The sequence below is a fragment of the Macrobrachium rosenbergii genome, chromosome 56, assembly GCF_040412425.1.
Source record: "Macrobrachium rosenbergii isolate ZJJX-2024 chromosome 56, ASM4041242v1, whole genome shotgun sequence".
In the NCBI taxonomy this organism is placed as follows: domain Eukaryota; kingdom Metazoa; phylum Arthropoda; class Malacostraca; order Decapoda; family Palaemonidae; genus Macrobrachium; species Macrobrachium rosenbergii.
The window spans coordinates 16,951,802-16,977,757 of NC_089796.1; the positions used below are offsets into that span (position 1 = coordinate 16,951,802).

Sequence of the window (25,956 nt, forward strand, 5' to 3'; positions counted from 1 at the left end):
TTCATCCATCTTTTCCAGATGACATTCGTTTGTTTTTCAAGAATATATTTCTAATCACACCTTTAATTTTCATTTTGTTATTATTTGTATTTCACCCCTTTCTAACTGGTTTCTGTTAGTTGTTCACAATACAACTCAGCATCTCATATTATTTTTAAAAATGTAGATTAAGGTCAAGTGCTATAGTCTTCGTTCGTCTTAGCTGGAGGTCTTAATGAATACGGAATTCCATGAATGCTACAGTATGTAAATATCTAGGAAACTGCAATTAGAGATCACGACATGTCTCGGGAATGTCGTCCATCCTCGACATTACGAATACCAGCCCGTGAATTAGGTATTCATACGAACATGCATTTTCATTATGTATGAATATGTATGCACCTGTATATCCAGACAAATGTTCATGTATGTGGGCGTGCGTGCGGTCGTCTGCTTGAGCTCATGCATTTACATATCTGTTAAAAATACGGCTTTGATAAATTGAAAGATTATTTAGTATTCGAATGGTTTTACCTTTTTCTGGATGACAGATATTAATGTATCGTATGACGCTGACGCTGGCGTGGATGCACATGGAGAATGTGCCGAAGAACATTGCGGAGAATCCGTAGTAGTTGCAGCCTGAAAAGATATTGCAAGTAAACATTAGTTTAAAGAGAAGAGTGCAAAGATATTGCAAATAAGCATCGCACAATAAAGACTTCAGAATGATTGCAAATTAACAACACCTAGTAGAGAAAGCTGGACCGATATTGCCAATAACGAACACACTACTGAGAATCCTGTAATAAATATTATGTTGCAGAACGACCTATGGATACATTGCTAAATAAACGTTACTCACATGCAGAGATGTTGCAGGTAACCATTACACAGTAAAAAAAATGTACAAATTTTGCTAATTAATTTTGCACAGTAAAGTTGGAAAGAATTGCAAATAACGAATATTGCAGAACAACCTGTAAATAAACTGCAAATAAAAGTTGCTCAGCAGAGAATCTTGGGAAGCTATTGCAAATTAACATTACTGAACATAGGAACATATGAAGGTTTTGCAATTGAAAACTATTTCACAGCACAATTGCAATTACGAACATATTGCAAAGATACATAACTAAGCTGTGCAACCTAGAAAGGTATAAATGTTCACACGCTACGATACAACCGGCAATATTGGGAATAAATTTTTTTTAACTGCTTGCAAAGACATGAAAAATTAGCATGAACCACCATGATCATCGACGCTTTTGCTGACGACACCGTGCTTGCTGTGGTAGTAACGAGAAGCTTCAGAGACCGGTGAAAGCGTTGGAGAGCGTGCTTTCAAGAAGATAAGGATGAACGTGAATGTTTGCAAAACTAAAGTGGCTAGGTTAAAATGGAAGCCAGGAAGATGTAGCAATGCATGTAAACGTGGAATTGCAGAAGAACGGAAGTGTCCTGTTCATTGAAGCACCCGAGAGTAGATGAAGTGGATGACATTGGTTAAAGAGATGAAATGAATCACAGAAATAGAGGAATAAGGAGAGATAGAAGGATCAGAAGAAAAGGTTCGGAAGAGAAGCGGAGTGTAATTCGAAACAGTGGGATATATATAAGAGGACTGTTGAGCCAATTGTTTGATATGAAACTGAAGTATGGATATTAATTGAGAGGGGAAAAAGAATGAAACTATTTGATATGAATGCCACTGACTTATAAAAGCGACGGGTAAAAAATATGAGAAATTTATAGATATGATGGAAATGCATTTAGAGAGAGAGAGAGAGAGAGAGGGGGGGGGGTGAGGAAACATATAAGACCTCTGTTTTATATTTAATCTTGCTTTACGTTCTTTTTGAAATCTCGAAAATAAATGTACAAAAGGTATCCTGCATCAGGGGTATGCTATTTACGCTCATCTCTAAACCACTGACGAACAAAATAGCTGTCTGGCCTGAGGCAAGTTCTACCCATTTAACCCTAAATTGAAATCCTGTCGGATGGTTTTAACTCAGCGAAGCATGTGATTTGCTTGCCTTGGGAGCATTATCAAATTCGTCGTCGGATAAATTTAGGAGCATTCCCGTATAATAGCTAACCAATATGACATTTAAGAGTGCCAGTATTCGATTAGGACAATGATTGAATGTAAAGCATTTAAGGAATGATTGTAATACTAACGCTGAATGATTCGGGGTTCCGGGACCGATCGTTGTAAGGTTTTAGTGAATAGACCTGCAATTGACACGTAAAGGGTAGTTACCTGTGTTGGTCCCGTTGCTAGGTAACCAATTGGTTCTTAGCCCCGTAAAATAAGTCTAATCCTTCGGGCCAGCCCTAGGAGAGCTGTCAATCAGCTCAGTGGTCTGGTTAAACTAAGGCATACTTAACTTTGCATGAAACTGTTCCTCAAAATCATCGTTAGGGGTTTGTCTTTGACATTTGATGACAAGGAAGCAATGAGTATGTTTTTGGATGGTATGATAATCATCGATGATTTAATACACACAGAGACAATGTCGTGAGGAAAACTAATAAGATCAGTTCAGCCAATACACTGATCCAACACTTTGGTCAAAATGATTTTTCTCCAGTGAAGAAGCTGACAATAGGTGGTAAAGCTCTTATTCATAGATGTTTTTCACACTGTGATTTTTCTTTTCATTTGAATTACTGATTAGGCCGTTTACCAGAATGAGGGTTGAACTGATGAATGTTAGATGTTAGACATTCACAAGTCTAGTAATAAAAATTTGCAGTTTTGAATTTGTTGATTTTTTTTATCAAGCTGTCAGGAATAGTGTTTTTTTTTCTGAAAACAAAATGAAGAGAGTTTTCCGTTTTAATACGTATCAAAAGAATTGCCTTCTATTTAAAACCAAGATAACTTATTCTGGTAATAAGATATTTTTTATCCACAAGAAAATCCCAAGGGACCTTTTTTTTTTTTTAGATAACGCGAATATTCAGTTGAATAACGGGAAGGAATTTTCGTGTAAATATCAGTGGACTTAACAGTATATTCATTAAGGAAAATTAATCTGATTAAAAGATAAATGTACTCTTTGTATTTGAATAACTTGAGTACATTTCACTTTAATTACGGAGAGTATTTTTTTCTCTTTAGATAACAGGTGATTTTTCTAAAGGAGACTAAATTTAAACAGGAATGGAACAGGCAACAAAATGCGCTTACCTAAATGGCGCCTATGGGAAAGAAGTATTAGAAAACAGAAGCAAAAAGAGAATTCCAAAAACAATGTTATTCAGAAAATAAAGAACGTTCGAAATGTATTTACTTTGTTTTGCTGTCGTGCAATATGTGGATATCTCAGCTGCTGTCGTTGTTTTGTTGTTTTGACTTTCTGTTTTGTCGTTTATACTGTCAAGGATGTTTTGTCAGCTGTTGTCGTTGTTGTTTCGTTTTGAGCAATGTCGAGGCTGTCGTATTAGTTGTTGCGCTTGTTTATACTTTTTTTTTGCGTAGGAAAGTTGTTGCACAATTTTGCAGATGAAAAATATTTGTCATCATAAATTTTTTTTTTCAGATATTACGAGCTTATTACTTATGTCAGGGAAACACGATGGACGATATAACATAATTCATCAATCCCGCAGTCAGTCTTTTCAGACCAGCTTCTCAGTACAGCATAAAAGAAAAGTAAGGAATTAATCTAGCCAAGCGTGTGTATCGGAACTCAGGGGGGTATGAATACGAGTCTGATGATTGATTGCAAAGTTTCTTGTCGCGCAATATCACCGGATATTGGTATTCACGATCACTTTCCCCCCTGGGATTTTTTTGGCTTTGCATTTCCGGATTGAGAACCTCAGTCTTTTTACTGAGTTTTTTCTATTTTTATTATTATTTTTTTACTCCATTTTGATCCAACATCAATATTAAATGCAACGATCAATGTAGTGTTGGTAACGCAGACATTATTATGTGGGAAGGATTTGCCAGACTTCCTGAGCGCAGTGTCTGGAATGTTAACAAGTCAAATGGTTTACATATTTATGAGAGGCCTTGGAAGGATTTTAAAACGCTGTGCCTTTTTCCCTTTGATTTATATGACGGCCTCATCCAGTATAAATGTATGTATATATACAGTATATATATATATATATATATATATATATATATATATATATATTTGCTTGTTGATATTTTTGAGTTCTCTTATGTGTTATAAAATTCATATTGCAGTTGATAATATGAGAAAAGCCATATAGTGATATTTGTGTTTTTAATTTCCTCTTTTTTTATAAACAGATTTTAGTGATGAAAATATGTATAACAAGAAGAAAATAGAAACACAAATTTCACTTAATAATGGGTCTTTTTCTCCCGTTGGTAATAGTGATGACATTATTATTATTATTATTATTATTATTATTATTATTATTATTATTATTATTATTTATTATTATTATTATTATTATTCATGCAAAGGATGGAAATTACGATTACGCACTTTGGTTCTCAACTTCTCGTCAGTAGAGGTCTTACGAGGACCTGGCCCATTTCTTAATGCTGTTTCGGGCTTCAGAGTATTACTATGTGTAGGTTAGAGATCTAAATCTCTCTCTCTCTCTCTCTCTCTCTCTCTCTCTCTCTCACAGCTACGTTACTTACAGGTGGCACATATATTTTTTATTTTCTCTCTCTCTTTCAGCTACGTTACTTACAGGTGTCACACATATTTCCTGTCTCTCTCTCTCTCTCTCTCTCTCTCTCTCTCTCTCTCTCAGCTACGTTACTTACAGGTGATACATATATTTCCTGTTCTCTCTCTCTCTCTCTCTCTCTCTCTCTCTCTCTCTCTTCTCTCTCTCTCTCTCTCTCTCTCTCTCAGCTACGTTACTTACAGGTGGCACATATTTCCTGTTCTCTCTCTCTCTCTCTCTCTCTCTCTCTCTCTCTCCTCTCTCTCTCTCTCTCTCTCTCTCTCTCTCTCTCTCTCAGCTACGTTACTTACAGGTGGCACATATATTTCGTGTTCTCTCTCTCTCCCTCTTTCTCTCTCCCCTCTCTCTCTCTCTCTCTCTCTATCACAGCTACGTTACTTTCAGGTGGCACATATATCTCCTGTTTTCTCTCTCTCTCTCTCTCTCTCTCTCTCTCTCTCTCTCTCTCTCTCTCTCTCACACACACACACACACACACACACAGCTACGTTACTTACAGGTGACACATATTTCCTGTTCCCTCTCTCTCTCAGCTACGTTACTTTTAGGTGGCACATATATTTCTCTCTCTCTCTCTCTCTCTCTCTCTCTCTCTCTCTCTCTCTCTCTCTCTCTCTCTCTCTCTCTCTCTCTCTCATATCAGCATATTGAGATCTTGTAAGGAGTCATCGAGGAATTAAATAAATATATAAAGCACTCCATATGTGCTGGGATCAACAAACAAGAATAGCATAACACGATAATCCGAGCGTCCCTTACCACTCCTGTATCACGTTGCCTCCTAAGAAACGGGAAACGTTTTTGGGACTGAACGAACGTGTCACCATCGTTCGTATTGTGCACTTATTGTTATGGGAAGTAGCCCGTAAGGTTGGTTGGTTTTTATATAACGGCCTTATGCCCGAACGAGTTCTTGCACAGTGGCAGCTCCTAAGAGAGATGGTAAGGTGTTTGATTGAATAAGAGGCCCGCTGTGGACCTGTGATCTCATAACAACTAGCCTAGAAGAAGGCGAAAAGGCTGTTAAGATTTTAGTCATGTTCCATAACACCTGATTTTAAAATGTAAATGAAAAGAGAAAAATAAAAGAAATTTGTTTACATAAATAAATAAATAAATAATTAAATAAATTAGGAAAGAAAGAAAGAAATAAGTAAAGAATAAGGAAATTACACAAGACTGGTGTTGGTCTGTCCGAAGAGCGTCCGCGCAAACCTGCAGTGTACTTTATCCTCGTTGAAACGAAGGATGAGGAATGAATGTGGGTTTTCTAAAGGTGTCGATTCTAGTTCCTCACTGAAAGGATGCCATTTTTAATGACGATCTCTGAACGTGGCTTTGCATAAATGATTTGTATCAAGGCTGGTTGCTAGAAATAGCCAGAGCTCTGATGACAATAGATTGCTTGCGTCCCAGGCTTTCAGGCTTCATGTAACCCATTAGAATTCGCTTCATTTTCCCGTTGTCGCATACTTATCTCTTATTCTGTTCTTTGGTTTTATTTGTTTCCCATTCAGTTACCTTTTTCATATTAAAAAATGCCATTTACTTCAACTTTGTTTTAATCAATTGTTATTGTTATTTTAACAGTGATTAATTCTGCGTTAAACCTATTTGATTTAATTTACAATATATCAGCAGAAAAATTTAAATAAAAAAATGATACTGCATCCGTTTCTTTCCCGTCAATTTTTTTTTCATTTAGAAAAGACAGGGTGATCTATTACCTGGACAGGTACACACGGGAGTATGAAATTTATTGCTTCATAAAAATTTATTGGATACAGTTTCTCTCTCTCTCTCTCTCTCTCTCTCTCTCTCTCTCTCATATATATATATATATATATATATATATATAATATAAATATATATAAATATATATATATATATATATATATATATAAAATATATAAAATATGTATGTATATATATATTTTTTCATGATGTTTCCTTGTAATATGTATGTATATCAACCTGTAGTCTTGATATATTTACTCTTCTGTTTATCATGTGTTATATGTAATAATAATAATTGTTGAAATATCATATGTAGTGTAGTGTCAGATCTCAAAAGAGTTAGTGATTTAGATAACTTAGCAGCATAATTTAGAATTGATAATATCTTTCTTGATAATAGCGCAGTAGTGGAAGAGAGAAATTTGAGTTTTAGACCAGATGTGCCATCTGTCACCAGTTAAGATAAAGCGCTGACAGGTCAGGAATAACAGTCACTGCTCTGTTCAGAAAACCAACCTGGGGGTTTTCGTTTTGTTTTTAAAACATGCCAGTCATAGTTAGCCAGTTGCAGTCTGTTTGATCATGTTAAGATTTCTGTAAAAGCTTTGTTCCATTTGAGAAGAAGATGAGTGATTTCGTAATGTTACATGTATTCCATACGATTTTCTGGTAGAGACGTGTACCTTTTGAGAAATAGAACCAGTGTTGCACTGAAACACATGGCAATTACGTTATGTTTAAGATTACAATGCTCTGATCATGTGATGTTCTGATCATGTCCCATATGATTTTTTTTTGTTCGAATCACATATGCCCTTTTGAGAGTGAGAGTACATGTCTCGATCGATTACGTCATGTTTTGTAAGGTTGCAGTTCAACACGTTTTGCTTCCTTCTAGAACCTTCTTTGTATCTCCTTCCCAAAATGCCTTAATGACGTCATATGACTGGTTCATTTCATACCCGGAATCTTCAGATTTATACATTCTGATTTCAGAGACCATTCATATTGGTTCTCTCTCTCTCTCTCTCTCTCTCTCTCTCTCTCTCTCTCTCTCTCTCTCTATTCAAAAGAGAGTAATTATTAATGTAAAGTGTTAATGTGGTCACTGGTGTTAGTCTTAGCTTTTGCGATCTGAATTTATGAAAATTGTATATTTGTGAAGGAGCCTGATAAAAAAGTGTGTTTTATGAATCTAGAGCATCTGCAAGTAATTTTACAAAAGTTTTCACAAGCTTGTGTAAGGTAAAGTGAATTTTACTTATTATGACCATGGTATAATAAGGTATATTAAGAGAATTTTTGCTTTAGTGAAATTATTATTGATAATTCTTTTGTGTATTTTTGTGTGCTCTTGTGTTTGCAATCTCTTGATATTTCAATTTTATATATTTGTGATTTAGCATTTATTTACATAGCATTTTAAATATTTCTTAATTTAACATGGCATGTTTGATTTAATTTTCATTTATTAAGATCTTTTCAGATCTTGAGTAGTTCTTGATAGTTTAGATTTTGCTTGATTAATTTAATTTTTTGATAATTTAAAGTTTTTGTGATTTAGTTTTGTTTAATAATTTAATTCAAGAATTAATTAAATATTGTGTTGTTTTCAAGTAATAGTAAATTTTTCAGATTGTGAATTCTAATTATAAATTTTGATTTAAAAGTAAATTTTTGTGTAAAAAAAAAAACTGTTTCATTTATTGACCACCAGTGAATAGGATTAATTGGGTGCATAAGGCAAAGTGATAAACATTTTTTGTTCCTGTAGTTTTGCTGAAGTGAATTAAGATCAGGGAGACAGTTAAAGTTGTTTGATGGAGTGATGCCCTTTTACTCTAGTATATTTCTTGTTTGATTATTGATACCTCACACTTCTTTTGATAAACTTAGTTTGATTTTTCACGTGATTAATAAAGCTTTTTAAGGGATTACTGTTACCTGTAGAGTACTCTGTCGTAATTTTATTGTTATGAGAGTTCAGGTATCTGGCTGAAGTGAGGTAAATTTTTGAATACTGTGGTTAGTTGTGTAATAACCAAGTACTTGGAGTGCACCGTGATAATTATATGTTATATTATATTATATTACATTATATTATATTACATTAAATGGTTTCCTTAAGAGGGGTAGTTTTGAAGGAAAGAAAGGGCAATGATCACAGCTACATCTATACTTAACTTTGACTTTGTATCGTGGATGGATAACCTGTGTAGAAAAATTCCACAGCATTTGCCGCTTCATACAACTACGCAGAAGCCTGAACAGCTGTGGGTCAAACACCACAACTCATACTGCGCCACTCACCTCAGCCTTGCACCACTCTCAGACTTCTTTGATATTAAGGCCCTCCTCTCCAGTAACTTTTTCACTCCATCTGTCCAGTCCCTTTCTCTATCTTCATCTTCTTCTTCCCCATAGCACTTTCGAATTTGAAACTTTTACCTAACCTTTCATCCTCCATTCTTTCCACATTACTGAACCACCTCAAAACGTTGCATACAATGGCAATAGACGCTCATTTAAGAGGAGAAAATTGGGCATCCTTTGTTGATGTCGTTCATGGTTGTGATTTCCTGTATGGTATTTTCTGCTAACTTAATTACTTTATGGGATCGTGTGAATAGTCTGTCACGCTTTACTCTCTTAGACTTCGTGATTTTGTCGACAATTAACCTGTACTTGAATTTACTTCTCCATTTGCAGCTCATTTTATAATGAAAGCTGCTGAGTGCTCCACATCATTTCAGTTCTTTAGGTTTAGTGACCAGTAAACTTTTTCAAGGCTCCCGTAGGGTGGTAGTGCCATCAGTGTACCTCACGCGGTGCACTGTAGTCATTACTCAAGCATCCCCTCAGCGCGTAGCTGCAACCCTATTCATTCTTTTTACTGTACCTCCTCCATTCATATTTTCTCTCTTCCATTTTGCTATCCACCTATCCTAGCAATTTTTTCTTAGCGCAACTGCGAGGTTTTCTTCCTGTAACACCTTTCAAACCTTTCTACTGTCAGTTTCCCTTTCAGCACTGAATAACCTCATAGGTCCCAGCGCTTGGCCTTTGACCAAAATTCTATATTCATTATGACCCATTGCCGGATTTAAAAGGTCTGTTGCAAGAGACTATGAGTTACCTTATGGCATGGGATTGCAAAACAGTGCTGATGGTCCAAAAGATTGTCAAGGTTGCTTTTCAGTTCTAACTGTGTCTGGCTCTCCTAGGTCGCCTTTCCAAGAATTTACCAGACCCAATGTTGCCTTATTTCATAGGTGGGGAGACCTAAGGTGTATCGAACCTGTTACACTTCACAATCTGGTTTTCTTCGTGCATGTAACGCCAGGTTAACACGAACCAATTAATCAATCAACCCGTTATTTCACTAGTTCCTCGTTGGACGAGTCGGTAGAGTTCTCGGCTAGCACTCTGCTGGCCCGAGTTCGAGTCTCCGACCGGCCAATGAATAATTAGAAGAATTTATTTCTGGCAATAGAAATTAATTTCTCGGTATAATGTGGTTCGGATTCCACAATAAGCTGTAGGTCCCGTTGCTAGGTAACCAGTTGGTTCTTAGCCATGTAAAATAAGTCTAATCCTTCGGACCAGCCCTAGGAGAGCTGTTAATCAGCTCAGTGGTCTGGTTAAACTAAGGTATACTTAACTTGGTGTTACAACTGACATTCTTTGAAGTAAAAACTCCAAAATGACATGGTGAATGATGGATTGATTTATATTAACCTGGCGTTGCAATTTACCGTACGAGACCTGACCTTATATTACCGAGAAAACGCTCGGCTATTGCTTTTTATAGCCCTTTGAAAGAGTCTTCTTTTGATCCATCTATTTTTAGAACATCCAGCTCAATACTTCCATTGTTTTCTCTTTTGTTTTTTCTCTTATTTGTGCAATTGCGAGAGTTTCCATAACGAGTGTCTTTGTTAGGAGGATTTCCTTCATAATAGTTGCCTGCTGTTGTTTATTGTTTGATTAATACCGAGTTCTGGCCTTTTATGTTGAACCTGTTGCTTGGAAACTTTGTGTACTAACTGCTTTAGGTAATAAACTTTTTTTCCTGTAATTTACTTTTTCTTTAAACGGTGTGCAGGATTCTAACTACTGAGCAGTCTTTGTAGTTTTTGCTAGGTGCATTTCAAAATCCATTTGGTAAAAGATTTGTTTCATGACATTGGTGTTCTCTCTCTCTCTCTCTCTCTCTCTCTCTCTCTCTCTCTCTCTCTCTCTCTCTCTCAACAAATCTTAGGGATTTGTTGTAAGTGGCAGCAGAATGTGTGGAATTGTTTAATTACCTTCAAAACCTTCTATTACTCGATGTCGGTAACTATGGTAGTTATGGCCCCAGATATTTACAGTCAGCCAGTTTTCTGATCATATGAACTTCATATTCTCAGATTAATAATTCTCGTAGGGGGGTAGTGCCGTCAGTGCACCTCATTCAGTGCAATGTAGGCATTACTTAGGGTCTTTGCAGCGTCCCTTCGGCCCATAGCTGCAACTGCTCTCATTCCTTTTACTGTACTTCCGTTCGTATTCTCTTTCTTCCATCTTACTGTCCTTCCTCTCCTAACAGTTGATTCATAGTGCAACTACGAGGTTTTCCTTTCTGTCAATTTACGTTTCAACGCTGAATGGCCTTAGTTGCCCCAGAGCTTGGAATGTATGCCTAAAATCTATACATCAATCAATCAGTCAGTCAGATTAATGATGAATTTTAGAATCCGGTTTAGTAAAGCTGTCAAACTTTTATCGTACTGTATAAAAAGCGGTGTGTATCAGAATATATATATTTTTGTGTAACAACGATAGTCTAGCCTAGGGTAATGAACCTCCCATTTAGCCTTGCTGTCGTCCAGCCCGGGGTCATCTGCTCACCACCGGCCCCATCGAATTATGTAGGATGAAGATAGTACCTTGGTCCGAGATTCGGAACTGTACGTAACAGTTTTATGGTCGAGACCTTCTAAATTGTCTTACATTGCGTTATTTTTAACTTAAGGGCACACTAGTAATAATGAAATACAGTGGACAAATTTATAGATTTTTTGTAAATAAACACGCTGCAGTGAATTCGTAACCTATTTTTTACTGGCATTTAAGAATACTTTTTATTTGAAAATCCTCTGATGTTCAAATAAGAAAAGGACGAAAAACTATCCCTCGGACCATCATTAAAAAGAATCGAGTCCAACGCTTTGTCCACTGAGGTGAATTTAGAATGAGAATATCGCCAGAAAGTTTGTTTTTCAGTACTTTTTATATTCACAATAATAATTATCATCTTTCTCGAATCGTTCTGCTTTACTATTGCAATACGGCCCTTCATCCTTGGGCATGCTGTTACTCTATCTGCCTTGAGGTGGAATGCATACCCATTTGATATCATGAGAGAACGTTTCTCAGTTTACCCATTGTAATTATTTATGAGTTTGTATGTTCCTTTGAAGGCATGATATCAATTGCTTCGCAGCGTTGTGACGACCACAGACAGGATATCAATTTAATCGTTATGCGGGTTGAATCACCCCGGGCAGATAACTGCTTGGGTATTTGAAGTCAAGCGTTTAATTATCACAGAAAGATTAAGAAAAAAACTAAGGCAAAAAAGGGCAGCAAATTTACCGATAAAATTGTCTTACGTGAACAGTAACTTGAACGACAGCAAGAATTTCCTTTTAAAATATCCTGATTTAGATATTTTGTAAGAGCCCGACGCTGTCTCTTCCAAACACGTGTGTGTTCGTGTGTTCGTCAATCATCATCCATCGGAGTGGACAGGACAAAGCAAGCGTCTCGTTTTCTTTCTCTGGCAGAACGCGATTTCAACCATACAACATTTCGTCTGTTTCTCCCTAAGCATTGTTGTCTTGATGTATGTACAATCACCACTACTTGCATTGCCATGCAAACATTCTAATCATGTACTCATAATGTTCCAACGAATCTTCTGTATCAAACTGTATGTGTGTTTCTGTTTGGGAAGACGCCAAACGTCTCTCCATTTCACATATATTATGCTACTGCATTGTATTCATTAATCTGTCTCGAATCTCATGCAATTGGCCATGTGTAGAATTTCCTGGCTTTTCCATTGATATATATTTCATCACTGAATGTTAAGTATGTCTCTTGATATCGCCATCTGTTTGTCTACCGACAAACACAGATGCTCGAGCCTATACCTCTGTTTTTACCTGTTTGTGTGTAGACGCTACCTTACCGCTCGCACGCGTCAATAACATCTTCGAAGATTCTGTACATTTATCTCAGTAAGGAACCACCAATAAACCAGTCAACACCCAGCCAGTATGTCACTCAATACCCAGTCCTTACAATTTCAGCATGGTAGCAGGTGAAACAAAGAGGACAGTCTACAATATCTATCTGTCTATCTATCTATCTATCTATAATAATAAAAAGTCCGAGTGGATCTTTCTTGTTTGTCCGCCCCGGGTAGGGGTGGGGTAGGTAGGGGATCGGGAGGGTAGGGGAGATATGACTCATCCACCCTCCTCCAGCAAACCTGTTTGTCCTCCCTGGGTGGAGGCGGGGTAGGTAGGGGATCGGGTGGGTAGGGAGACATGACTCATTCACCCTCCTCCTGCAAACCTGTTTGTCCGGGGTAGGTAGGGGATCGGGAGGGTAGGGGAGACATGACTCATCCACCTTCCTCCTGCAAACCAGTTTGTCTGCCCTGGGTGGAGGCGGGATAGGTAGGGGATCGAGAGGGTAGGGGAGACATGACTCAACCACCCTCCTCCTGCAAACCTGTTTGTCCGCTCTGGGTGCGGGTGGGTTAGGTAGGGGATCGGGAGGATAGGGGAGAAAAAGTTAAATATATCTTAGTTTAACCAGACCACTGAGCTTATTAACAGCTCTCCTAGGGCTGGCCCGAAGGATTACATTTATTTTACGTGGCTAAGAACCAACTGGTTACGTAACAACAGGACCTACAGCTTATTGTGGAATCCGAACCGCATTATGACGAGAAATGAATTTCTATCACCAGAAATAAATTCCTTTAATTCTTCATTGGCCGGTCGGAGAGTCGAACGCTGGGCCAACAGCGTGCTAGCCAGATAGGGGAGACATGACATATCTACCCTTCCTCCTGCAAACCTGTGTGTCCGCCCCGGGTGGGGCGGGGTAGGTAGGGGATCGGGAGGGTAGGGAGACATGACGGGCAGCTCCGGGTTCCAGCGCTGCCTAGCACGCGCAGTCAAGCTCATTGTTAAAAAAATGCTGTAATTGAAGGTTATATTACTAAAGTAATGCCGTATAAAATGTAAGGGAAAGTATTAATTATATCACCTTTAATACTGGTCAAGGGACTTGACTTAATGTCCTTTATCTGTTCAGTATCACGCGATGCGGATTTTATGCTTAGTGTGTCATTAACCTTATTTCTGTTAACGACGGGACACTGAGGAATGTCTTCTGAAAGAGATTGAAGACTGGCTTTTTTTCACCGTTTTTTTTTTTTTTTTTTTTTTTAAATACGTAAAGATTCTGAATTGCTGCCGTGACTTGGGAGACATTGCTGTAATCATTCACTACTCATACACCCATGAATACGAGAGAGAGGTTTGTTATTAGTCAGAGCAGAAGATCTTTCATCTGATCATCAGCATTATGTATGTTTTTGTCAATTTTAGCAAGTAGGAGATTTGTAAGCAAGAATGATTTTTTGTGTACCATTAAAACACACGTGTTTTCAGGCGAATTTGTAATATTTCGTTCAGTTCCACAAGAGGAAATAACTTTGGTATTGACTATTTTTATTCTTGCGACGGTCTTTTATATGAAATCAATCAGTCAGTCTACCGACGGGTAGTTGTGTCCGATACAGGGAGCCCTTTTGAAAGACGATAACCAAAAAGGATGACTTACTCGATGAAACAAGAAACATTTTCTTCATGATAGTGACAGCTAAAATTGAATTGTGATGCAATATACATGTACAGGAGTTCCTGCTGTATAACGGACCTGTCATACAGGAAATTCATCATCGTAAGATACAAGAAAAAGAAGAAAGAAATCATTCTGATAAATCAAGACACTGTGGAATAGAGAGAGAGAGAGAGAGAGAGAGAGAGAGAGAGCACTGATATTGCAGATGAGAATTAAAGGATATTTGCATGGAGTCAGGTTTTTGTCGGAGATGATGGATCACATTCCTCTTTGGAGACTCAGGTCACTTGCGGAGAGAGAGAGAGAGAGAGAGAGAGAGAGAGAGAGAGAGAGAGAGAGAGAGGCTCGGAAAAAATATAAGGTAATTTGTATGTGTATACCTGGTTCCTGATGCTCTTATGACCAGCGCAGTGAATTATGCATTTGGTAGTTAAACGAATTCGGTGGGTCATGACCAAGTTGGAAAAGGATGGTGGGCTAGCAACCTCTTCCAAATTTTTTCGTTTGGAATTGGTGAACTATGACCTTCCATTGGCCACCTCTTCTACTGGATGCACACTATAACTATCTGTATGTATACACACGTGTGTGTATATATATGTATATATATATAATATATTTCTTTATGTATGTATGCACAGTATAATTAGAAACTACATTAATCATTACTGTTCATAAGTTGGGTAGGATCGAATATTTGCTATTGTCCTTATTGTATACTAGCAACCATCATACTGTACCCTTTGTATATATGTGTATGTATTTATATATATACATATATATATATGCGTGTGTGTGTGTTAAAAAGATATATATAGATATCGGGCGTATTGCTTCAGCTTCTCGAAGCCATGGTCAAGAAAGAGAATCTTTTGACGTCTGACTTTCGATTTGGGTCACCGATATGAACCACACCTTGGACGCGCGCGTCCTGGTTATTTTGCTTGTGCAAATCTGGATGGTCCACTTCTCCCCTTTCCTCTTGAATCTTCTTATCCCTTCCTCTTGGTCTTCTTATCGAATTTTGACGTCGCTCTTGTTAATTCAAAAGGACGCTGCTCCGAAATTCTGCGTGTCATGCACTTGGCGAGAATGGGAAAGATGGAGAAGAGATTGACTTAGATTAAGAGAGGGGAGGTTGTAGAAGACGAAAATAGCAAGGAGGAAGAGAGAGAGAGAGAGAGAGAGAGAGAGAGAGAGAGAGAGAAAATTAATTCCAAGTTTGTTTCAAATAATTTTATACATCGCTACTAGATAGCTGAGAACGGTCCTGAAACTGCTGTTGCATATATCTGTGATCATTGGACGCTGCTTTACCACATACATAAGAGTAAAGAAACATCTTTTGGCTACTAGATGAAATCATTTGTGGCGAGCTGGTCCTTTTCACTAACTTCACTTCATGCTAGGATCGTTTTTCAGACTACTTGCTCTTGTTTGACTCTTTTGTTATTGCTATTCAGTTACATAGAATGGGATTATATTTTCATACCAAATATCAAAATATCATGAAAAGGAAATTTTTCATGTATGTACACATTGTATGAGTTGATCTCGTGTTTTTGACTTGATTAGTTTGTCAGTGGGTTTGGGGATCCAGTGAACTAAAGGGTACACATGCAGTATCTTACTGAATGCTACAGTCGAATAACCATGTTTGGTTTCGAATCTCAGAACATGAAAGATGAAAGCCTCAAGTGCTGATAATCGTGTAGTGTAAGTTTTTCTTTAAGTATTAAATTTCTGAACTGTTTCATATAAAAATGACGCCTATTAACTCAAGGCAGTGTCTGCCACTGGTGCATGAGGTACAATAGTTCAATTATACAAAGCTGTTGGAATGAAGTTAGATGTAAGAATTATTTATCTGTGAAAGAATAAGATTCCTTTGACGCAGAATTTAGGGAGCCAGTGGTCTTATTTCTCATCCATCTCCTCTCTGCACGGGTTATTATTTCGTAAGAAAGACCTGGTTTCAAAACACTGCGTTGAGCAAAAAAAAAAAAAAAAAAAAAAAAAATATATATATATATATATATATATATATATATATATATATATATATATATATATATATATATATATATATATAATTTTACAATTGATCATTCTTACAATGACACCAACATATTCTGCGAACAAACGCACTCACATAATGTAAATATACAATAGAGTTGAAATTGTGGGATTTGAAAATGAACAGAAAATATTTACTCTTTCCGAGGCCATCATTGCGCACGTGGCTGGCAGTTGTTATCAAGAGAAAAATCCTTCTTGTCTAGAGAATTCTTCACACGATAAGAAGATGTACGATGTTTACCCGTTTGAGATTGCCCGTCGTATGAAAGGAAATCCTCTGTTTGCGAAAACTTCATCGAATGTTTGATTACCCAAGTTTTCTGCCGCAGGGCGCATTAAGGTCTGTCTTTCAAATTCGAAAACGAAATAGACCGCCCAGGAAAGTTTTCACATCAGCCAGTTATCTGAGTTCGCGGTTTACTTTACGTAAGCTAAGTATCAATTAGTCATTAATGAAGTGTTTATTTAAAGCTTTCATTAGTGCGGATATGAATATCAAGAATGCTTTATGTAGGTCATACTTTGTAAGGCATACTAAGAAATTCTTACTCAAATTCTTAATACATTTAATTGTTGAGTATGCGGTTGAAGGAAAGGTTAATGGTTTTCGGGCCGGGTAGTTGTTTTTACATCAATCGTTAAACAATCGTTAAACTAAGTCCACGATTTACTTCGGATAAAATAAGTATATATTAATCACTGATCAAGTGTTAATATGAAGCCTACATTAGAACGAAAGCAGATTCGGAAATGCTTCCTGCAAGTCATACTTTGTAAGTCATACTTGAAAATTCTTACTCAGACGGCTTTCCTTGAAAACTGTGATACAGTTTATTCTTCTACCTGACTAGTAAGGTTTGCTCAAGATTCAGAAAAAAACCCTAAACAAAGCCCAGCTTATAATTCTGGACTCGGTACCCAAAACAAGCATGTAAGCTCTTGTGACACAGTATACCTCAGGTGTGTGGGTGGAATGCTTCAGGAATTTGGATGGAATACCTGAGACATTTAGGAGAAATGCCTCAGTTGTGTATGGGGAGTAACTCAGATGTCTAAGTGGAATTGCTCAGACATGCAGGAGGGATGACTCAGATGTATAAGTGGAGTGCCCCGGATTTGTAGAGTGAATGCTCCAAACCTGTAGGTGGAATGCTTTGCGTATGGATAGATTGCCTCAGATGAGTATTGAAATGCCTTAGATGTGAGGTTGGGCTGCCTCAAATGTGTACATAGACTGGTTCTTGTGTAATGGAATGCCTCAAATAGCTATTACAGTGCATCAGATGTTTATGTAGAATGCCACTGATATATGGGCAAAGTACCTGAAACATGTACGTGGAATTCCTGAAGTACAGGAGGAATGCATCTGATGTGTATGCATGTTACCTCAAACGTGTAAGTGGAAAGCCTCAGATGTTTATGTGGCATGCCTTAAATGTGTAGGTGGAATATCTCTTAGGTAAGTGGAATGCTTCATATGTTGAGGCAGAGTGCCTCAATATCGTAGGTGGAATGCCTCATATGTGTTGGAAGAATGGTTCAGATGTGTTGGTGAGAATCCCTATATGTGAAGGTGGAATGCCTCAGACGTGTAGTGGAATCTTCAAATGTGTTGATGGAATGCGTCAGATGTGTAGAAGTAATGCCACAGGTATGTAAATATGCATCAAACATGTAGGTGGAATGCTCATATTTGTAGGTGCAGTGCCTCAGATGTGTAGGCGGAATGCCTCAGACGTGTCAATGGAATACCTCATTTGTGTAGATGGAATATCGTAGATGTGTATAGGATGAATACCTCAGATGTAGGTGGAATGCCTTACGTGTAGATGAAATGTCTCAGATTTGAAGGTAGAATCATTCCACGGCAAGTGTGGAAAAGCAGAGGTGAGAAAATATTTCGGGATCATATTAAGGGAAGCAAAGATATGACTACTGAACCTCTGAAATTGAACTTTGAAGTGAATTACTTAATTGTAGGAAAGTCGTCACCCCGGTCAAGTTCATTGCTGAAGGAACAAAAAATATTTCAGTATTCCTTAGGATCCAATGGACTAAATGCATTATTATTATTATTATTATTATTATTATTATTATTATTATTATTATTATTATTATTATTATTATTATTATTATTATTATTATTATTATTGTCGTTACTGATATGGGTACATTAATAAGAAACAAGACAAAAAGACTTCTAGATTCCAAGTAAGTTTGAGGAAAAACAACGTTGACATACGAAAGAGAAAAAATGATTAGATAGAACAGACGAGAATAACCAAAAAAAAGAAAGAAAAAAAGATCACCAAAAAATATGAACAAAAGATTGTTCACATGAAAATGAAGCAATTAAGATTACGCCAAGTAATGGGTCGTGGCGCCGCAAGGCAGCATTACCTCTCCTCTTTACTGTTAATGAGAATGTAAGATTTTCCACAATTCTTTGTTTCTATTTCATTTTATTTTTTCATCTTTGACAAACATCCACCTCTGACTGCTGAGTCGTTTCCATGCTAGAAAAGTCTTCACGGTCATTACTTTAACCTACTGCCAATAGTATCAAACTCCCAGTGCCTTTAGAAATATTCAGTAATGGTGTATGTACCAAACAGTGTCTGGGATTCACTGGTGGGGTCACCCATTCGGATGGCGATCAGACCGAATGTTGACTTTCTTCACTGATCGAGAGGTATATGGTGTAATAAACTTCACTGATTGAGAGGTATGTGGTGTAATAAACTTCACTGATCGAGAGGTATGTGGTGTAATAAATGTTGCTACCAGTTGGAAGTAAGAATTAAAAACTCTCGAAGGTTTTTAGCGATGTTAAATTAATTTTGTAAATATATTGTCATGCGGTAAATTTTTCTATTATTTATTATTATCATTACGAGCTTGTTGGCGCGCTGGAACCCGGGGCTGCAGTCTCCCCTACCCTGCCGATCCCTTACCTACCCCGCCCCCACCCAGGGCTGAAAAACAGGTTTGCAAGAGGAGTGTGGGTGTCTTCCCTACCCTCCCGTTCCCCTACCTACCCCGCCCCCACCCGGTACGGACAAACCGGTTTGCAGGGGTAGGGGTGGCTGTGTCATGTCTCCCCCATTGTTACCCGGGGAGGACAAAGAAGATCAGATCCACTCGGATTTTCTTATTATTATTATTATTATTATTATTATTATTATTATTATTATTATTATTATTATTACTTTTTTTACGTAATTTTTGTCAAATTACATATGTAAAAGCATAGAACATAAATGATTTAAAAGGTTAAGAATTGTAATTTTATTATAATAATGATAACAACAACAATAATATCCACTACTGTTCAGGTGACGTAACGTTTCACAGTTTTCTGACCCAAAGGCTTTAAAAGTTGTAGTCATAATCCTCTAATAATCTTCGGCAATCCATGAGACTTTTTATCCATCACCAAACAAGAAGACAAAAAAAAAGAGAGAGAGAGAGAGAGAGAGAGAGAGAGAGAGAGAGAGAGAGAGAGAGAGAGAGAAATGTGATAAATACACCATGCTTACGCTGGCTAGAGAGATCTGATAAAAGAGAATACGAGGCCAATAAAAGAGTGAAGGAAAGAAAGAAAGAAAGAAAAAAATTACAGGAATTAATACAAGGCACAGAAAAAACGTATATCTATAGAGATAGAGAGAGAGAGGGAGAGAGAGACAGACTTTTTAATCAATTCTCTAGGGTTGTTTCACGTAGAGAGAAAGTTCCAACGGCATTTCTTACAAATGGGAGTAAGCCATCATGCTGCTTATGCTGCCAAAAACTTTTCCCGAAATTTTTCATGTCTCGAGATTATGGAACTAATTTTCTGTTGGAAAACAGCGATGAAAAGAACACAAATAAAGATCGATTAATGCTAGAAAAAGGCAATAATAAAGTGAAGTAATGAAAGAACAGGAATAAAGACAGTGAATAAAGCAAGAAAAGTAATAATTGGTCAAAAAGGAAGGGAACCCTACGAATGGAGTTCGGATATAAATTTATCTTAACGGACTGGAATTGTAAAACTAAAACTGCATGTGAATTGATAGCAGCAATAAAGGAACCAACGATATATATATATATATATATATATATATATATATATATATATATATATATATATATATATATATATATATATATATATATATATATATATATATATTTATTTATTTATAATGTGTGTGTGTGCATTAAAAGGTTGTTAACCGTAAGCTAAACTTTCCCTTTTTATCCGGTCTTTATCCGGTCATGAAGGTAAAGGAACGAAAATTGAAAAGCTTTAATCCTTGACTGAAATGTAAATACAAGATTGTCTCGAATTGATTCGATTTTGTTATGTATTGGCGTTGCAGCAACAAAAGGTCTTCGATGCCAGAGCACTGACAAACTGACAGATAGACAGATAGAGAGGGCTGTCAACTGCACGAATGATTTTCTTGGAGAGGCCTGGATCGTTTATTGTCCGGAATGGATGCTAAAGATTTAGAACAAAGACATTGTTATTCTGACAGTCCCAGAGCCAGTCACTATCGGTTTATGCAAGAGACATTCTTGATTGGTTATTATTTCGTAAGGTTGAAGAAGCCATAAGGCTACAGGGAGATTTATTATTAGTTATCATTATTACTTTTTAAACCATGACTTTTCCATATAAAATTGTAATTACTTAATTGTGGGTATCACTTCTCCATTTAGTATTCACGTTATTGTAAACATTTCTGGGGCAACAACAACAACGATAATAATAGTAATGCAGAAGGGTTTTAACGTACAGGGAAGCGACAGACCCCCTTTTGAAAGGTGGGGAATTATGTGAAGCCGGGAAATAATTCGAAAGTTTGACTGTATTTCGAAACAGTTACTGAATCTGATAGTGTATACATATGTATGTATAATGTTACTGCGGTAGTCATAACTATATCTTATTCCTCGAGCTAATTTAAATTTATTACTTTTGCAGGTTCTTGTGGAAGAAAGAACTCTCATTCAGCTGTGCACAAAATACTCAATGAATGACAACTCTTTGAAAATGACTGAGACTGTTCCCGAGAATATAAGGTAAGTTTGTGTGTTTTATGTCCATTTTTAGAGCAGTGCACGGTTTTACATCATGTTCCACCGCGCATTTTTGTCAGTGATGTAACGACAGGTTTTCGTATCACTCATTCAAGAAAAATCATGCCTTATTCGAAGGGGACTTAATAAACCAAAATAGAAAGTGGGTTTGCCCTACCCATATTCCTTTTGATTTAATTTACATTATTTTCTTTCCGCACTTCTAAACTCATAGCTCTTTCAGTCGCCCTCATCGATATGGAAAATATAATTACCCTGCTTTTTCCCCCTTTGGAAGTACTTATAACACCTCACTCCTTTCTCATTTATCCGACTGTTTGGGTTTGTTCTATCTGAGTAAATTGAATTTATCAACCTTCTACCCCTTTATGCTGAACAGAGCCGGTCTGAGACCGTCTGACGCTCTTTCTGTGACCCTGAAATGGCTTCCGAAGTTCAATTAAGAAGAGTTAGGTCGAAGTTCCTAATTGAGTGTAGTTCTTTTAATCGGCAGAAAAGTCGCTCTTCTGAACCAAGTGTTACTTCACCAATCGACATTCCTTATTAACAGTAACATTAGGAGTAATCAGGGATGAAGAAGATTTCAAATATATAACTTTCTTGCAAAACGTCAAACGTCTTTCAGGCAAGGTAGTTTCTATTTTGCTTCTAATTCTTAGGCACCTCCTCTCTCTCTCTCTCTCTCTCTCTCTCTCTCTCTCTCTCTCTCTCTCTCTCTCGTTATGTTTGTCATTGTCTTGAGGGTGAAGATATTCTACTGTGAAATTTGAAGTTTGGCTTTGCGACCGCAGTCCACAGATGTACCAATTTATTTAATTAAAGTCCAGTATCACTTCTTTACTAGGGCTTCTTCAGACATGCAGTATCTTTCTTCTTTCTGTCATAGTTTTTAACTTTTTTTTTTTTTTTTTTTTTTTTTTTTTAAGAAAATGAAGTGAAAATGAAACCTGGAAACATATTTCGTTGCTTATCGGCAGCCAAGGATAGTAACTGGAATCCTAGAACTCGTTCAAGTGAACGTACCTCTGTTTCCATTTATGTGTTCTTTGTGTAGTCTCCTCTTTAGCACGATAATAATAATATCTCATTTAATTATTTTTTTCATACATTATATTACTGAACCTTACTCAAGAGGACCTATTTTAATCTAATCCTTCGGGCCAGCCCTATGAGAGCTGAAAGTCAGCTCAGTGGTCTGGTTAAACTTCTTTAATAATAATAATAATCAAGAGGACTTAAGCTTCATTCAGGAAGCAAATGAGTGACTTGAATGAAGTTGATAAACATTTACATAGAGAAAAATAAAGGACGATATGGTGTCATCTGTTACTCAGGATTTATAAGGAAGAAAAAGGGGCAAAGCTATGAAATGCCGTATACAAAATGGAGTGCAATATTCAAGGGGTAATTATCAGTATTATAGATACTAAAAACTGTTCCAGAACACTAAGGTAGAGTTATGATCTTGGCAGTAGTTTGCAGTTTATAGGCTACCGTTGTGTAGCTATTATCGTTTTTTTTAGCCGTTTGCAGTATATCACGGCCATAATTACCATTCCCCATGAAAGTTGAATAATTGTTAATTGTAATTTTTTAAACAAGGTTCACTTTGTTATTTGTTGAAATATTAGTGTTCTTGTGCATTTTGTTATAAGGTAATGTGTGCTTTAATGCCTTACCATCTTCTCTTAAATCAGGTTTAATTATGTAGCTACCTTTAGACCAAGACGTTCCTTAGAGCCCTTTCATGGGGCCGTTCTTAGTAATAAAGAGGTGGAAGTGAGGTCCTATCAACATAAAAGTTATGTATTTTCAGAGAGAGAGAGAGAGAGAGAGAGAGAGAGAGAGAGAGAGAGAGAGAGAGAGAGAGAATAAAGACGTGAACGTTCAGTATTCTGCTAAACTGTATTACACCATCCTTTTAAAAAGCCGAAGGGTCTCTACGATGCCTCCTCATCCCACTAAAGTGAAATCTTTCAGTAAGTACTTCTCTCTCTCTCTCTCTCTCTCTCTCTCTCTCTCTCTCTCTCTCTCTCTCTCTCTCTCATATAATAGGTCTACACTGAGAGCTATTACGTCATCAAGTACGGAACAAGGAAGTTCAACACCAGAAAAAAAAAAAATTACATAAAACAGATAAATTTTTTTACATTGTAAAGAGCATAAATTGTCTACTGACATCCTTAGTGTGAATATTACAAAATATTGACTAATAGCCATTACAGTGTGAATATTAGAAAAAATCAGAGAGAGAGAGAGAGAGAGAGAGAGAGAGAGTTAACTCTATATTGGCTTATGGCCATTACAGTGTCAATATTAGATAAAAAAATCAATGAGAGAGAGAGAGAGAGAGAGAGAGAGAGAGAGAGAGAGAGAGAGAGAGAGAGAGAGAGAGAGAGCTTCTGCTCTTCATATGAACTGATAGCCATTACAATGTGAACATTAGAATAAATCAGTGAGAGAGAGAGAGAGAGAGAGAGAGAGAGAGAGAGAGAGAGAGAGAGTCGCCACCGTTACATACAGCATTGACAAATAACCTTTCTTGTCTAATCCAGCGTGTAAGTACTAGCAAGTATAAAAAGAACGAACAATAGATATTCTTAGTCATGTGACTCACCCCTGACGAAAGATTCTCCTTTCTGCGTCCATACGCACAAACAAAAGTGATAATCCCGACTGCTGAGATTAGTGAATAGCTATTAACTCTAAGAGAATGAGTGTCTTGACCCTGTCGATATTGTAGTATCGCAGCGCCACGTGGATCTCTCTCTCTCTCTCTCTCTCTCTCTCTCTCTCTCTCTCTCACTCATGTTTCATATATATTGGCAGTTTATCTATACATGATGACCCTCCATCTCTGTTATTCTAGTTATATGTGCATATATTTGATTTTGTGATAGGATTTCCAGGGGTGAGACTGTAGGGATAATAATGAAGAGATTTCTGTTTATTGCTGTGCTGTTAGAGTACAGTTTTAACTCTCTCTCTCTCTCTCTCTCTCTCTCTCTCTCTCTCTCTCTCTCTCTCTATATATATATATATATATATATATATATATATATATATATATATATATGAAATTTTTATCACACCGTGATTTATATACAATCATGAAGCTACAAATGTCGCTCAATATCAAATTCACGCTACCTCGGGAATATCCCCGATGGCGAATTATCACTGAAGGGGAATTTATAAGTGATAAAGGGACTGGTACGGCGTGAATTTGATATTGAGCGACATTTGTAGTATATACAGTATATACATATATATATATATATATATATATATATATATATATATATATATATATATATATATATATATATATATATATACATATACATATACATATACATATACATACATATATATATATATATATATATATATATATATATATATATATATATATATATATATATATATACTTAGTGCATTTGAATCTATTTATCGATCTTGGTGTTGTAGATAGACATGGGCGACCTTGTGATTATCAGGTAATTTCTGTCATATCTGTCTATCAATCTATCTATCTGTATCTACTTGTCTGTCTATCTATCCATGTATCTAATCATCTGTCTATCTGTATTTACTTGCTTATCCATCTATCCATCTATCTATCTATATCTGCTTGTCTGGCTATATATCCATGTATCTATCCATTTGTCTACCTGTATTTAGTTGTCTATCTATCTATCCATCTGTCTATCTATATCTACTTGTCTGCCTGTCTATCCATTCATCTATTATCTGTCTATCTGCATTTACTTGTCTGTCTATCTATCCATCTATCTATCCATTTGTCTATCTGTATCTACTTGTCTAGCTATCTACCTATCCATCTATATCTACTTGTCTATCTATCTATCTGTACTTATTTGGCTATCTATCCATCCATCTATCTATCTGTGTCTACTTGTCTGTCTTTGTATCTATCTATCCATCTATCTATCAATCTTGGCGGTTTAGGTAAGCATGGGCGACTTTTTACACATCAGATTGTGGATAAGAAGCGAAAGGGAGACCTTTCTGCTTAAATTATCATCCCCTGTTTATGTTGTTGAAATAATAAGCTCAGGTGCCGCCTTAACCTACATGACGCCGGGAGAAGGTTGTTCAAGCAGTGTTCTTGAAGAATGGGCTGTACCGTTGCCTCTGTACCATGGCTTTTCACTGTGTTTGATTTAATTCTGATTCGCGGTACACCAAAGCGTCCTTTCTTTCTGTATTTATTACTATGACGTTTACTTTTTCATCTTTTTTTGGTTTAATAACTATTGCCATTACTTACATGCTGTCACTTATATAATGTATATTTATTCCGTATTTGTTATATATATATATATATATATATACTGTATATATATATATATAAATATATATACTGTATATATAATCTTCTGTTGCTTCTTACTTTTACATGTAAAACTTGTATCATAAAATGTA

General features: G+C 36.6%; 2 protein-coding genes across 2 annotated transcripts in view; one reads left to right on the forward strand and one right to left on the reverse strand.

Moving 5' to 3' along the window:
- LOC136836425 (sialin-like) overlaps positions 1 to 25,956 on the forward strand; it is a 417,985-nt gene that overhangs the window by 103,535 nt on the left and 288,494 nt on the right. The window contains exon 3 of the mRNA XM_067100648.1: positions 21,392 to 21,489. The gene's annotated coding sequence lies outside the window, so the exon portion shown is untranslated. The remainder of the gene's footprint in view (positions 1 to 21,391; positions 21,490 to 25,956) is intronic.
- Positions 1 to 25,956, reverse strand: part of LOC136836424 (rhodopsin, GQ-coupled-like) — a 200,704-nt gene that overhangs the window by 90,376 nt on the left and 84,372 nt on the right. Inside the window, exon 3 of the mRNA XM_067100645.1 lies at positions 517 to 624. Coding sequence (XP_066956746.1) covers positions 517 to 624 — 108 coding nt within the window. The remainder of the gene's footprint in view (positions 1 to 516; positions 625 to 25,956) is intronic.